Source organism: Dipteris shenzhenensis, chromosome 12 (genome assembly GCF_047967505.1).
Source record: "Dipteris shenzhenensis isolate YYH24624 ecotype China chromosome 12, Dip_SZ_1.0, whole genome shotgun sequence".
NCBI classification, from domain to species: Eukaryota; Viridiplantae; Streptophyta; class Polypodiopsida; order Gleicheniales; family Dipteridaceae; genus Dipteris; species Dipteris shenzhenensis.
The window spans coordinates 30,833,493-30,847,647 of NC_141607.1; the positions used below are offsets into that span (position 1 = coordinate 30,833,493).

At 42.7% G+C, this 14,155-nt stretch overlaps 1 protein-coding gene across 3 annotated transcripts in view; it reads right to left on the bottom strand.

Moving 5' to 3' along the window:
* Positions 1-14,155, bottom strand: part of LOC147896084 (phosphoinositide phosphatase SAC7-like) — a 169,867-nt gene that overhangs the window by 14,104 nt on the left and 141,608 nt on the right. For all 3 annotated transcript variants that reach the window (XM_087382441.1, XM_087382439.1, XM_087382440.1), the window contains one exon: positions 5,688-5,796. In XM_087382441.1, the coding sequence (XP_087238567.1) occupies positions 5,688-5,796 (109 nt within the window). The remainder of the gene's footprint in view (positions 1-5,687; positions 5,797-14,155) is intronic.

Below are 14,155 nucleotides of genomic sequence, written 5' to 3' on the forward strand. Positions count from 1 at the left end.
GAGAGAGAGTGCGAGAGAGTGGTGACACAAAAGATGCGGGTGTGAAGTGATGAGCCACACCACAAACTCATAGGTTTTATTAGGATTAGGTTTTTCACCCTATGACTGTCTTAAGACAGTCATAGGTGTCATATCTTTAATAAAGGGGTGGCAATGTGCCTTTACCCCAACATGATACAACCACATTGCATTTCATCATCTCCCTGATAAGTCCCTGCAAAAAACTTTTAGTCTTTCAAGTTCAAAATAAAGGTCTTTTACATGTGCAGCCAGTTACATTGGCTTATTCACACACAACCCGCAAATTGACACTATCGTGTGTTCAGTGTCTACCCTCATGCACAATCTCTGTGGAGAAAAATATATACAGATTTTATCCTATCACCGTATGTGCGTCGATTACCGCGCACTAAACAAAATGACCATCAAGAATAGATTCCCTATTCCACGCCTTGATGATGTGCTGGATCAATTAAATGGAGCTTTAGTTTTCAGCAGGATAGACTTAAAGAGTGGCTATCACCAAGTGAGGATACAGCCTCAGGATGTGCACAAGACAGCCTTCCGCACTACATTCGGGTTGTATGAATACTTAGTGATGCCTTTTGGGTTAACAAATGCTCCAGCCACATTCAGTAGAATGATGGATCGCATCTTCCGAAAGTACAGGCATTTCACGGGTACTTTCTTTGATGATATCCTAGTCTTTTCAAAGACAGAGGAAGAGCACAAGGAACATCTTGCTATAGTGTTTCAGGAGCTGAGAAATCATCAGCTCTATGCAAATAGCAAGAAAAAAGAATTCTTCTTGGAAGAAATCCATTATCTGGGGCATATAATATCCAAGAATGGGATACAAATGGATCCAACAAAGATCCGTGCCATTCAGGAATGGCTAGAGCTGAAAACTGTGCATGAAGTTCGAAGTTTCCTAGGCCTGTGTTCTTACTTACAAGGTTTATCAGACATTTTGCTGATATTGCAGCTCCATTACATGACCTTACTAAGAATAATGCAGCCTTCACATGGGGAATATCACAGAAGAAAGCATTCAATACACTCAAGGAGAAGTTGACTACATAGCCTATTCTTGTAGTCCCGGATCCTTATCAATCTTTTGATGTTGATTGCGATGCTTGTGGAGAATGTGTTGGGGCTGCATTGCATCAGAATGGTCATGTAGTGGCCTATGAAAGCAGGAGACTTCGGGATGCAGAGAGATATCTAGGAATCTATGAGAAAGAGTTATTGGCTGTAATTCGTGCCTTCCATACATGGAAGCACTATCTTTTGGGTGCAGATTTTACTGTTAAAACATATCACCAAAGTCTGAGATACTTTTTGAGTCAAACCAAGCTTTCCGAGAAGCATATGAAATGGGCAAACATGCTGTAAATGTATCATTTTCAGATTGTCCATACCCCAGGAATTCGGAACAGAGTGGCAGATGCCTTGTCCCGAAGACCCCAGGTCAATAATGTGACTATTGCTTATCATCAGGACCTAGAAGGCATGAGGGAGCAATATGCTAGTGATGCAGATTTTGGTGAGATTTTACAGCTCAAAGGCTGATTCTATAAGTTTTAAAAGATCATTAGACAAGATTGCGGTCTCTCTTTAAAACTCCAAGGCCACTGACCCAGCTCACCCATTAACTGATACATGCTCATGCACCAATAAAAATGATTTTGAAGAGTGGAACCTATGGTTTTAAGGACCTATAAAAGCCATGCGGAGGTAAAACCCTGCTTTTTTAATATCAATAGAGTTATCTAATTGTGATGCTGCGGTCCTTGAAAAACGAGCTTTAAATATCTTAAACATGGAAAAACAGCGTTTGATACAAATGATGAACGAAGAACTTTTGTGAGTGATAACATCAAAGTCAGCAGTAAGATTGTGTGCCAACAGTGCAGACATCCAAAATAGTTGGAGTCCTTTAAATTTTGTTTTTAAGGACAAAGCATTTAGACGATGGAATAGCAGATGTTAAAAAATTTGCTCCAAGGCATCAAGGGTTATAATAAGAGACAATAGTGCATCAGCTGTGGGAGGCATTGGGTCCATCTAGGTTGAATGGACCCTCAAGAATCAGACGAAAAGATCTAATATCTCTCGTAAGGGGCTAGAGTGTATGGTTGAAACATAGTTGTACAAGTGTCTCGAAGTGCAGCGTTTGAGGTGAGTTAGACACAAGCTTCGCAAGAGTTTTATTTTTGAAATTAGAAAAAAAAGAGGAAGGAGATGAGTTTTTTTGTTTTTTTTCGGGGTGGGGGTGGGGGGGGGGAATATTAACATGACATGTAGAGAAGCATAGGAAATACATAGATCACCTAAAACGTCCATATTCAACCATAAAAAGTCATAGTGGTCTCGGCCAGATGAATTTTGAAAGGAGTGGAATTTGGACTGAAATAAAGGCCCAAAAACATCCATATTCAACCATAAAAAGTCATAGTGGTCTCGGCCTGATGAATTTTGAAAGGAGTGGAATTTGGACTGAAATAAAGGGATGTTCTCCACCCAATAGACCTACATAACGAGTTAGTTAAGATCTTCAAGAAAATGAAGGACTTTTTCATAAAGGCCTGGTCTGACCTAGTTGTTCCCCCTTTTGCTCTCATGCCTTGCTAGTTCTCAAGAAAGACGAATCTTTCAAGATGTGTGTAGGCTGTCATCAGGTTCGAGTGCATTTCGAACAGCTTTCGAACATTATGAGTATCTATTAATGCCCTTTGGGTGTTACTAATGCCCTAGCCACTTTCAGTAGGCTGATGGAACAATTATTTAGGGACCATTGAGAATTCACATAAGTTTCTTCAATGGCATTCTTATTTTTAATAAGAATAAGGACGAACATAGAGAGTATTTGAAAACTATGTTCAAAGTCTTATCAAAAAATGCCCTTTTGAGTAATGACAAGAAGAGGAAATTCTTCCTATCAGAAACATATATCTAGGCCATATTATCTCCAAAGAGGATATCCGAATGGATCCAACCAAGATACAAGCACTTGTGGAAAGGCCTCCGTTTCTTGGTCTATGCTCATATTTTAGGAGATTCGTTTGGCATTTTGCAAAGATAGCTGCTGCCTTACAAGATCTCACAAAGAAGGTTAAGTAGAAAGGAGCTTTTCAAAAGCTGAAAACATATTGGTATTTGTATACACAAGAAAAACTATGTATTACAAAGAAACTCCGACCAAAGGTTTTAGGGGAGAACCATAATCCACCCTATGCTAGTCATAAGAGGCATTGTGGCTACATTTCCACCCCTAGATACACTCTTCTATTGGCCAAACATGTAGAAAGACTATTAATTACATTTCAGCATGTATATCATATCAAAAGGCAAAGTATGGTAGAGGAAAACCCAAAGGACTACTACAATCTTTGCTTATTTCAAAAAGACCATGGGAGCATATCACCATGGACTTCATGACTAAGGTTTCCAAGACTAATCAAGGACATGACATGATTTGGACTATAGTGGATAGGTTTAATAAACAAGCTCATTTCATTCCATGTCAAAAAAAATTAAAGGCTCCTGATGTTGCACACCTATTCATTAGGTACACCTTCAGACATCATGGAAGACCCAAATCTATAGTTTTCAATAGAGACACTAAATTTACTAGTATTTCTTGGCCAGCGTTGTTTGAAAACCTTGGAAGTATTCAAAGTATTTCTTCGGCATTTCATCCTCAAACAGATGACCAAAGTAAAATTACTAATAGCACCCTACTTGATCTGCTCAGAATCTAATACATGATTTGTAGACCATGTGGGAAAAGCATCTCCCTATAGTTTAGTTTGCTTATAATAACACCATACACTCTTCGACCAAAAAAACTCCTTTTGAAATCATCTATGGTAGATCTCTACCAACTCCATTAATGCAAAATAAGAATAAGACCTTTGCTGCTAATCAATTTGTTGAGGATTATGACTCAGCTTATGCCAAAGTCTGCACAGCCATCCAAAAGGCTCAGGAAAAACAAAGAGCAGCTGCAAATAAAAGATGGAGGGCCTTGGAGATTAAGGAAGGCCAATGGATTGTACTAAACTTTGAAAATGCCCGATTCAAAGTTGAGGTGGGACAAAAGAAAATCTATCTAAAACTCTTTTCGAGGTATTATGGCCCTTTCAAGTACTTAAGTTATTAACCACGCTTCAATTCCACTAGATCTCCCACCTCTTTGGAAATCAAACCCTATGTTGGGGATATTCGTCATACCTAGTCTATGAAGATCTACCAGAATTGAAGGATAATGAGATACTCTTGTTTCTAAAACAGATATTAATCCATGACATCATCACAAGAAGACGAGGAAAAGTTACCGAAAATTATCTCTTGGAGTTCTAAGTGTTTCCATCTATAAATGATAAATAGATGGAAAGAGCAATGTTTCATGAGATTCCTGACATTCTTGATGCTTATAAGGAAGCACAATAAAGACGGAGAGAATGTCACTTCTCTTCACAAAACACATATCCACTTTGCTTGATAATTCATTTATTGCATATCTTCATTTTTGGAAATTTCAGGTTCTTTAAATTAGGATGTTTGCCAAAAGCATGCATATCATTTCCTACTTAGAAGTTGAGACATATCCGTGTATGAGAAACGTAATGACCACACCCCAATCGAGTACCCAAACACAAGACCAATCAAATGCATACAGTGCATACTGTCCCAACAACTTTTAAAAGGACACTTGCAATAGCCTTGGATGTGGGTCTGTCAACATGAAAGAGTCAAATAGATACAAGACAAGACGACAAAATAAACAGGCCTGATAGGCTATGTGAGAAGGCCAACCAAACTCAAACTAATCCTAGACTAGCACTTTGAATAGAGCTAACTGCCAGAAACCTAAGGATGAAAACAAAAGTCAAATCAGACTAGTATCGACCACCCAAACTGAATTTATTAGTCAAAAGTGGTTGAAATAACCTTAGTCCATAATTATAGCATGTGACGTGGCACGCTGATGATGTGGCATGGTGGCATGCTAATGTGGCAGCCATGACATGTGGCATTGGACACATGGCAGTGCCTATGAGGTGGCACAGGACACATGGCAGCCTGTGAGATGGCATAAAACTTCAGATATTTCTCTCTTTCCCTTCTCAGGTAAACCTCCCTACCCTTTTTCTTCATTATTGTACTTCAAAATTGTCTCCGGAAGATACATATGGGCCAGGGCATCACCATACCATTTTCGAGACTCTCCCTTTGACAATGTTAGAAAATCCAAGCTCAGAGTTCCATGGGATTGCACCTTTAGGCTGAGAATCCTAGTCGTTTCGTCATGGATGAAAACATAAGAATTTAAAAAAACGGCCAAACTACAAGGAAAAAAATAACAGCCATATGTTTTATAATATCTTATGATAGTGCAGATATCCCATAACAATGACCATTGTTCAAGGTTTTCCAACAGCTTTTTGACAGCCAAACGTGAAGCTAAGAGTGAGATCCATTTGAGTGTCGTCGCTGGAAGATAAGCTTCATGATTCACATTAAATTATACTAGCAATAATAAGACTAACAGCATCAAATGAGAACAAAGGCTATAGATCAAAAGCTGTGCAACAGGCACCTCAAAAACGTTCTACAGAGCCAGACCTAATGATCTGCAATCCTGCCTTAACAAACCAGATAAGAGGGGTGCTGATACTTACAAGCTTTAAGTTTAATATCAAATGTTGGATGTTGGTCAATGGTCTCGAGCTCGTTAAATATTGATAATCTCCGTAGCTGGGTTTCTAGAGATTTCCGTCCCAGCAAACTCTGTAACACAAAGAAAAACCGATTACTCCCACAGCTTGACAAAGCGATAACGCATGCATGTATGCATTTGACTTAGAGTGAATCACGCATATAATCTAGCTTTCATTTATCTATTAACCATCTACCTAGGTTGCAAGCCCATTCACCCCATGAGACCTACAACCAGATTTCGATAAGCTCATTGAGTTACCCGCCTTTGCCTCATCCATTTCAGATTTCACATTTCAGCCCTGCAATCTGCAATCACGCATATATTCTAGCTTTCATATATTTATTGACCGTCTACCTAATCAGACATCCCCATACCACTATGAATGCCCAGGTAAGGCTATGCATCCCAATATCGTGCAGCCGCATCTGTGCACATGTGTCTTTAGGGAGACATAGGCTTGGATAGGCTCCACTACTCTCAGGAGGACCACTGTCAAGAAAGTCCCGAATGAGCCAAAGCCCACTCTTATATAGGCACAAGGTGTCCTAAGTGTTTCAACCCTAAGACTACTCTAACTATATCATGTATCTCATGTCCTATTTATTTCATGGTTAGGATCCATGACCCTTAAAACCTGACCTTCATAACAATAGCCATATTATGTCCAAAAGTGGACATAACTTTATGTGTCTCAAGTCATGCAACCTAGTCATGCCATGACCAATCAAGATTGCCTGCTATAGTTGTGGATCCATGGGATCCCCCTCCTTAAGGATAGGTATGATGGATATTTATGTCAACTAGACCACATTACTTAAATAAATAGCTGGGCTCATATGGCATCAAAATCTCTCAACCATGTGCAAGGTATTCCTTGTGGATCCCTTTGCGGTAATGGCCACGGAACATGAATTTCAGTACAGGATCATGCACATTCCTCACATTGAAGCTAGAGGCTGAAGTGGGTCTAGGAGTTATGAGGGATGTGAAATTGGCTGTTCTACATATGGCTGATCAAGTCATCATACAATGTGAGCATGCTTGGCCTATGTACCCAAGTCTATGATGGGTGAAGATGACTTATTATCTAAGAATTTAGCTCACAACTCTTTGGAATTGCCGCTCAAGACAGGTTGAAGTACACCTTCTTCATTCTTGGCACACAAGCCATCTTGTTGGAGCAAGCCAGCCACATATAATCTATGCTAGATTGTCTAGTAAAGAGGAGGCCTTGAGCCTTCGCGAACAAGTTTGCAGTCCTCCTCATATCAACCTGTTGCAGAGACCGTGCCTATGGAAGGTTCCTTGGTCGATGGTTTGGGGAAAGGACTGCTGTGTGGCACTGTGTAGAGCTTGTGTGATGGAGGTGGATTTGGCTTCACATGATCGCATGTTACCATCTTTTACTATCCTTGTCTCTTCTCCAGATCACGGGAGTAGCACCTTGATCTTCCACCCAGCCAACTGCCAAAACTACACAGCAAGAGAGAGAGAGAGCTATCTCAAAATCACGTAAATCCTTTCATTCTCCCCTTCTCTCTCTAGCTTTGACAGACCCCAAATCCCTAGATAGATCTAGATGCCACATGTCATCCATATAGGGCCTTCCTAATGCAACATTTCACCCCTCTCTTGGGATGCATTTAATTCCTTGCCCCTAGGCACATTCTTTGCACTAGGCCCTTGGTCTCAGATCTATCTAGTCTGGTGCTATCAGCCCTCACCTAAGACCTTGACATTAATCCCTCCCGATCATTTACATAAAGCGCAAACACATATATTACAAAAATAGATCCTATAAGGGAAATGTCGACTGATTCTTCCGAGGTCATGCTACCTCGGCTAGAGCGTAACATTCCTTCCCTCTTCAGACATCAGCGTCCTCGATGATAAAGTCTGGGAACACTCTCCGCAACTGATATACGGACTCCCAGGTAGCTTCGGATAGAGGCTGACCATGCCATGCAACCAACACCGTGGGTATCTTCCGATTTCGTATTTGCATTGTTCCTCGGTCCAGGATTCTTGTTGGTTTGCGCCTTGCAATATCCTCTATCTCCTGAAACAAAACCACACCTTCGATTAGTGAGTCACCAGTATGTAAAAATTTCTTTAAACGTGAAACATGAAAAACCGGGTGCACCTTACACCCCTGTGGCAATTCTAATTTATAGGCTACACTGCCTATTCTCTTTAGAATTAACCACGGCCCACAGTATCGAGGTGATAACTTAGCACACTCTCCTGAAGTCAACGACTTCGAGTGCGAAGGAATTCTGAGAAAAACTTTTTCTCCTTCTTCAAATACTCTTATAGACCGATTTTCATCCGCAAACACCTTGGCTCTATCCATAGCCTGGCGGATGTTAGCTCTCGCAAGTGCTAGCATCTCCCGCATCTGAACTACAAAGTTCGCGGCACTAGGCACTTTCTGAGGTACTCCAACTATAGTTGGATTGGCTGGCCTATAACCATAGTTCAGCTCAAACGGACTGAACCCAGTAGATGAATGTTTCCTATCATTGTAGGCAAACTCCAACAATGGCAACCACTTGTCCCATGTATGTTGCCTCAATGACACATATGCTCTCAGCATATCCTCTAAAGTCTGGTTGACTCTCTCCGTCTGACCATCCGTCTCAGGATGATCCCCACTACTCATTCCCAACTCAGTCCTTAGTGTCTCAAATACCGCTGTCCAAAAGTGACCGGTAAACCTGACATCTCTGTCTGACACTATGGATCTAGGCAATCCATGCAGACGAAATATATGTCTAATAAATAACTCCGCTACTTGCGGGGCACTAATAGACTCTCTAGTCGGAATGAAGTGAGCCATCTTGGTTAGACGATCAACCACCACAAGGATAGAATTATACCCTCCTTGTGTTGCAGGTAGTCCTACAATAAAATCCATGGAAATGCTCTCCCACTTACTTAGTGGTATTTCCAAGGGCTGTAAAAGTCCGGGTGGCTTCACCCGCTCGGCCTTACTTACCTGACACGAGAAACATCGTGTCACATATTCATGAATATGCTTTTTCATCTTTGGCCAAAAGAAATCTCGCTTCACGAGATCATATGTCTTCTCGACACCTGGATGTCCCGCACACGGGCTATCATGGCATTGTCGAATGACTCTCTGCCTGAGATCATTCTGACCAGGTACTACAACCTTGCCATTTCTAACTAGCATACCATCCCTTATGGTATATCTTGCATAAGTTCCCGCACACGGGCTATCATGGCATTGTCGAATGACTCTCTGCCTGAGATCATTCTGACCAGGTACTACAACCTTGCCATTTCTAACTAGCATACCATCCCTTATGGTATATCTTGCATAAGTTTGGCCTTTTCTGGATGCCAGGTCATCCTTTTCATTTTCCCCGGGTTTTAACACATGAGCCTTAGGCCATAAGCTCTGGACAAACTCGTCCACCTTCTGAGTTTCTCTGATCTCGGTCATTAGAGCACTCTCTAATACCGTGAAACTCAGGTTGTGCATAATGCGAGACAACGCATCAGCTACCTTATTGTCTTTTCCTCTTCGGTACCGAATCGTTAGATTAAACTCCTGCATGAGCTCTGCCCACCTAGCTTGGCGGCCCCTCAAGTCAGGCTGTTTACAGAAATGTTTCAGAGTATCATGATCCACATCTACATAAAACTCTGAACCATACAGATAATGCCTCCATGTTTTCAAAGCATGGATAACAGCATACAACTCCAATTCATGAGTTGGCCAATTCCTTTGAGAGGGAGAAAGCTTCTTGCTTTCAAAGGCTACTGGCCTTCCCTCTTGAAGGAGGACTGCTCCTACCGCAATGCCACTTGCATCGGTTTCTAGGAACAATGGTTTCTGGGGATCAACTATTTTTAACACCGGTCCTGAGACCACAGCTTGTTTTATGGTGTTAAAACTTTCCTGTTGATTCTGTCCCCAAATAAAAGGTACTTTATCTGAGGTCAGATCAGTCAATGGCGATACTATTTCGGAATATCCTTTGATATGCCTTCTATAAAACTGGACAAATCCCAAGAATGATCGCAACGCGGTCAGACTCTGAGGGATTGGCCAAGTTAGTATCGCAGCCACTTTCTTCGGATCCATTTCTACCCCCTGTGGAGTAATTATGAACCCTAAGTACTCAAGCCTAACCATACACAGTATAGTTTTCTTTTTATTCACGTAAAGACTGGCTTTCCTCAAAGTACTGAACACTATCCTTAAGTGTTCACAATGCTCAGTAACACTCTTACTGAATATCAAGATATCGTCAATAAAATGTACTACGAACTTTCCGATATACGGACGTAGTAAGTCGTTCATAAGCATGACGAAGGTCGCTGGAGCATTGGTAAGTCCGAAGGGCATTACCAAAAACTCATAATGACCAAACCTGCTTCTAAAAGCGGTTTTATGCACATCCTCGGCTCTAATCCGGATCTGATGATAGCCGCACTTAAGATCTATCTTGCTGAAAATCACGGCTCCATGTAATGCATCTAGCAAATCATCAATCCGAGCCATCGGATACCTGTGCTTAACAGTGATATTATTCAATGCTCTGTAATCTATACAGAGGCGAAACGTATCATCCTTTTTCCTCTTTAATATCACTGGCGAAGCAAAAGGTGAGAAACTTGGTTGAATCTGCCCCAACTTGAGGTATTCTTCCAGTTGCCTACGCACCTCCGCTTCTTCAGTAAAACTCATTCTATAGGGAGGTCTATTTACAGGTTCTGCCCCCGGGATCAGTTCAATCTTATGCTGAACTTTCCGCTCTGGAGGTAACCCATAAGGTAGTTCATCCCTAAAGCATTCAGAGAACTCCTCTGTTATAAGATCAGCCAGCTTGGCCATCTCATCACTTTGCGTAACATCAGTGCTAGTCGAAGAATCATTCACCGACTCTACCGATGCGGTGCAAAGGTATAAAAACTCTACTTGAGCCTTTCTGATTTCCATTACGGAAACCAACGGTCCCTGAGGTATATCTTTTCCACCTCGCAAGACATAAAGCACATCATTCATCTTGAATTGATATACGTGCTTTTTCCAATCAATGGCTGGATTCTTCCTAGAATGCCACGCCATTCCCAGGGCTATATCCGCATGAGCAAGCTTGGTTATTTCAAAATCAAGCTTCTCAGTATAGTCCTGAATCTGAAGCTCCAACTGGGTAACCCTTTGGTCCCATACTTCAGTTGAACTTCCATCAGCCATCCTGACTGTGTACGCATAGTCAGATGGACTTGTCTTTAATTTCAGCCTCTTCACGAGCTTGGAGTTAATCACATTGTGAGTTGATGCTGAGTCAAACAACACAATGACATCATGATTGGCCACTTGCCCTTTCATTTTGATTAGCTCCGTATCATTGAAGGCTGTATACCCCGTTGCTGCGGGCTTAGATAGGATGTTATCAGGTGCACTCGTCACTAACTTAGTAACAGACACACAGAACAAACAAGGTACTAACCTCTGAGAAGATCCCGCTAGCTGAATCTGCATCTCTTCCGCTCTGGGACTTCCCTGCATCTCCACGTCGCACTCTGAGATCACCATCTCAGCCATCCGACGATCTTTATTACGTGGACAATCTCTCCACTGATGAGGTTGAAGGCAACCAAAGCATAAGCCTTCTCTCCTCGCTTTTTCCCTTTGTTCCGGGTTCAAGGGAGACTTAGACCAAGCCCGGGCTGCCATTGGAGTTACTTTTCTCTTCACTCCAATGGTGGTACTTGGTTTAGGAGTTTCAGCCGGTCTCGCCTGCTTGGCTTGACCACTCGGCTGCGAACCACTCCCTTTACTAGTCCACTTCTTCTTAAACCCAGATTTCTTCGGATACCCATACTGGGTTCCGGCCTGTGCAAACCCACTTGGCTTGCTGCCCTTGGCATCCTCGTAGTTCAGGGCTATAGCTATTGCATCATCTAGAGTGTTCGCGTACTTAGCCCGAACTTCCATTTTTATTCGATCATTCAATCCAAATATGAAATCTTTCACTTGGATTGATTGAGGCAGGGGTTCGTCAACCTTCATTACACTCTCTCGAAACTTATCAGTGTATTCTGCCACTGATAAATTTCTCTGACGCAGGTTCCTATATTGATCCCAAGCTCGGGATGCCTCGTCAGGAGGTAAGAAGTGTTTCCTGAACTCTCTTTTAAACCCCTCCCAGGTAGTGGATGCTATACCGTCTTTTTGTTGTTTAATCCACCACCGATCCGCCGCCTCACTAAACATATGGGTGGCCTCGCGGATCTTTTTGATGTCATTTCTGATCTCACAAATGGCGAACGCCTCGTCCCATTTGTGTAGCCAGGTCTCAATGACATCGGAGCTACGGTCGTTTATCCGACCAGAATACTTTTCCGGTCTATAATTAGCAATGTTTGGCACCTTAGCCTTCCTAGGCTCGACCGTATGGACACTAGACTCCGGTTCCATTGGAGCCTTTCCCTTCTCCTCTCGAGAAGGTCTGGCAAACATACTCTGGAGTGCTCTCCTAAGTTCGGACTGCCCTGCATTGGCTTGTAACTGCTGTGCTAACAACTGTTGCAAGGCATCTTCCAGCAATGCAATCCTGCCAGATAACGTATGAGCTACTGGGCGCGATCCCTGCTGGGTCGGCCGGACTCCTGATTCACCAGGGTCCCTCCTGGAAGCTCCTTCTTCTGCTTCCATTTGTTCAGTAGGTGTTTTGTTTTGGGTTTTTTTTTTTTTTTTTTTTTTTTTTAACACCCTTAGAACACTGTAATCACAAACTGACACTCTGAACACAATTCCCTATACTAGGGAATTCCTGCAACCTGACATGCACACTAATTACGTATTTGACACAGGCATATATATTCAATCCCGCCTTTCCCTATACTAGGGAAATTTCTGCAAACAACTCAAGTATACAGGCATAGTTTCAAGCACAATCTGTCCTTGTTACAGCATCATATTCTATGCATACTTGTCACTTTCCACGCAAACGGAGTATCAGCAAACCAAACCAGGGGAAAAAAACATAGAATCGACAGAAATGACAAAGAGCCTTCCTGGTCTATGAATTCTGATCCAAAACCAAAAGGGAAAATAGATAGAAGGCTCCCTGGAATTCGAATCCTGCTGCTTGCAGCCTGCACGTACGGTCTGCTATCAACCTACGGGCTTGGTCTACCCTTTGTAGTCTGTAATTCACCGATCGGCGCCGTGCCTTCAGCGATGCCCACACCAATGTTACCCGAAGCCAATCGTCAACCACCACGTCTCCGTTAAATCCACGAAGGGCGTCGTGATATGGGTCTGCGCTCCACGCCTGGCGATCCTTCGAGTGCCTAGGCACCCTTTCGGACGCGTGCGTATAAAATGGCAAATCTGCTCCAAATACGTAGCTTTAACAAAGCTCGTCGCCCATCTGCTTATCCTGCGTCGCTCTCCACCATTTTCTTCGTTCGCTTCCTTTTCAAAGAAGCTCCACATTTATGCAGGTAGCAACGAATGGGTTACTTGATTCGTGATCAAACTTTGAGTATGCATCCCTGTACTATTCGGTAGTCGAAGACCTTCGTCAACGAACCTCCGTCAGGCCCGGTGATACCAGCTGTTTCCGTCGGTGACGATCTCCACCCTAGACTAGGACCTGCGCTGACGATCTACTTTCCAGCTAACCCTTCGAGCTGCGTTCGTCAAACGGGTGCTGCACATCGACGTCACGATCGACGCTTTCCGTAAATCCACTCCTTTCCCCTACACAGCCTAAGCTCTGATACCAAATTGTTACCATCTTTTACTATCCTTGTCTCTTCTCCAGATCACGGGAGTAGCACCTTGATCTTCCACCCAGCCAACTGCCAAAACTACACAGCAAGAGAGAGAGAGAGCTATCTCAAAATCACGTAAATCCTTTCATTCTCCCCTTCTCTCTCTAGCTTTGACAGACCCCAAATCCCTAGATAGATCTAGATGCCACATGTCATCCATATAGGGCCTTCCTAATGCAACATTTCACCCCTCTCTTGGGATGCATTTAATTCCTTGCCCCTAGGCACATTCTTTGCACTAGGCCCTTGGTCTCAGATCTATCTAGTCTGGTGCTATCAGCCCTCACCTAGGACCTTGACATTAATCCCTCCCGATCATTTACATAAAGCGCAAACACATATATTACAAAAATAGATCCTATAAGGGAAATGTCGACTGATTCTTCCGAGGTCATGCTACCTCGGCTAGAGCGTAACATCGCAGGTCATGGTTTTCTGCAAGGAGAGGGTGTGGATTGGTGATATAAATGCCCAGGTCATGGTGAAAGTGAAACTGGGTGTGGGGCTAGCTGGCGAATGCCAAATGTGTAATTTACTGATGAATTCAAGGTGGATTTGTGGTCTTAAGAGGCTACAGTTCGCTTTGTATAAGCGCACTCTCTTGCA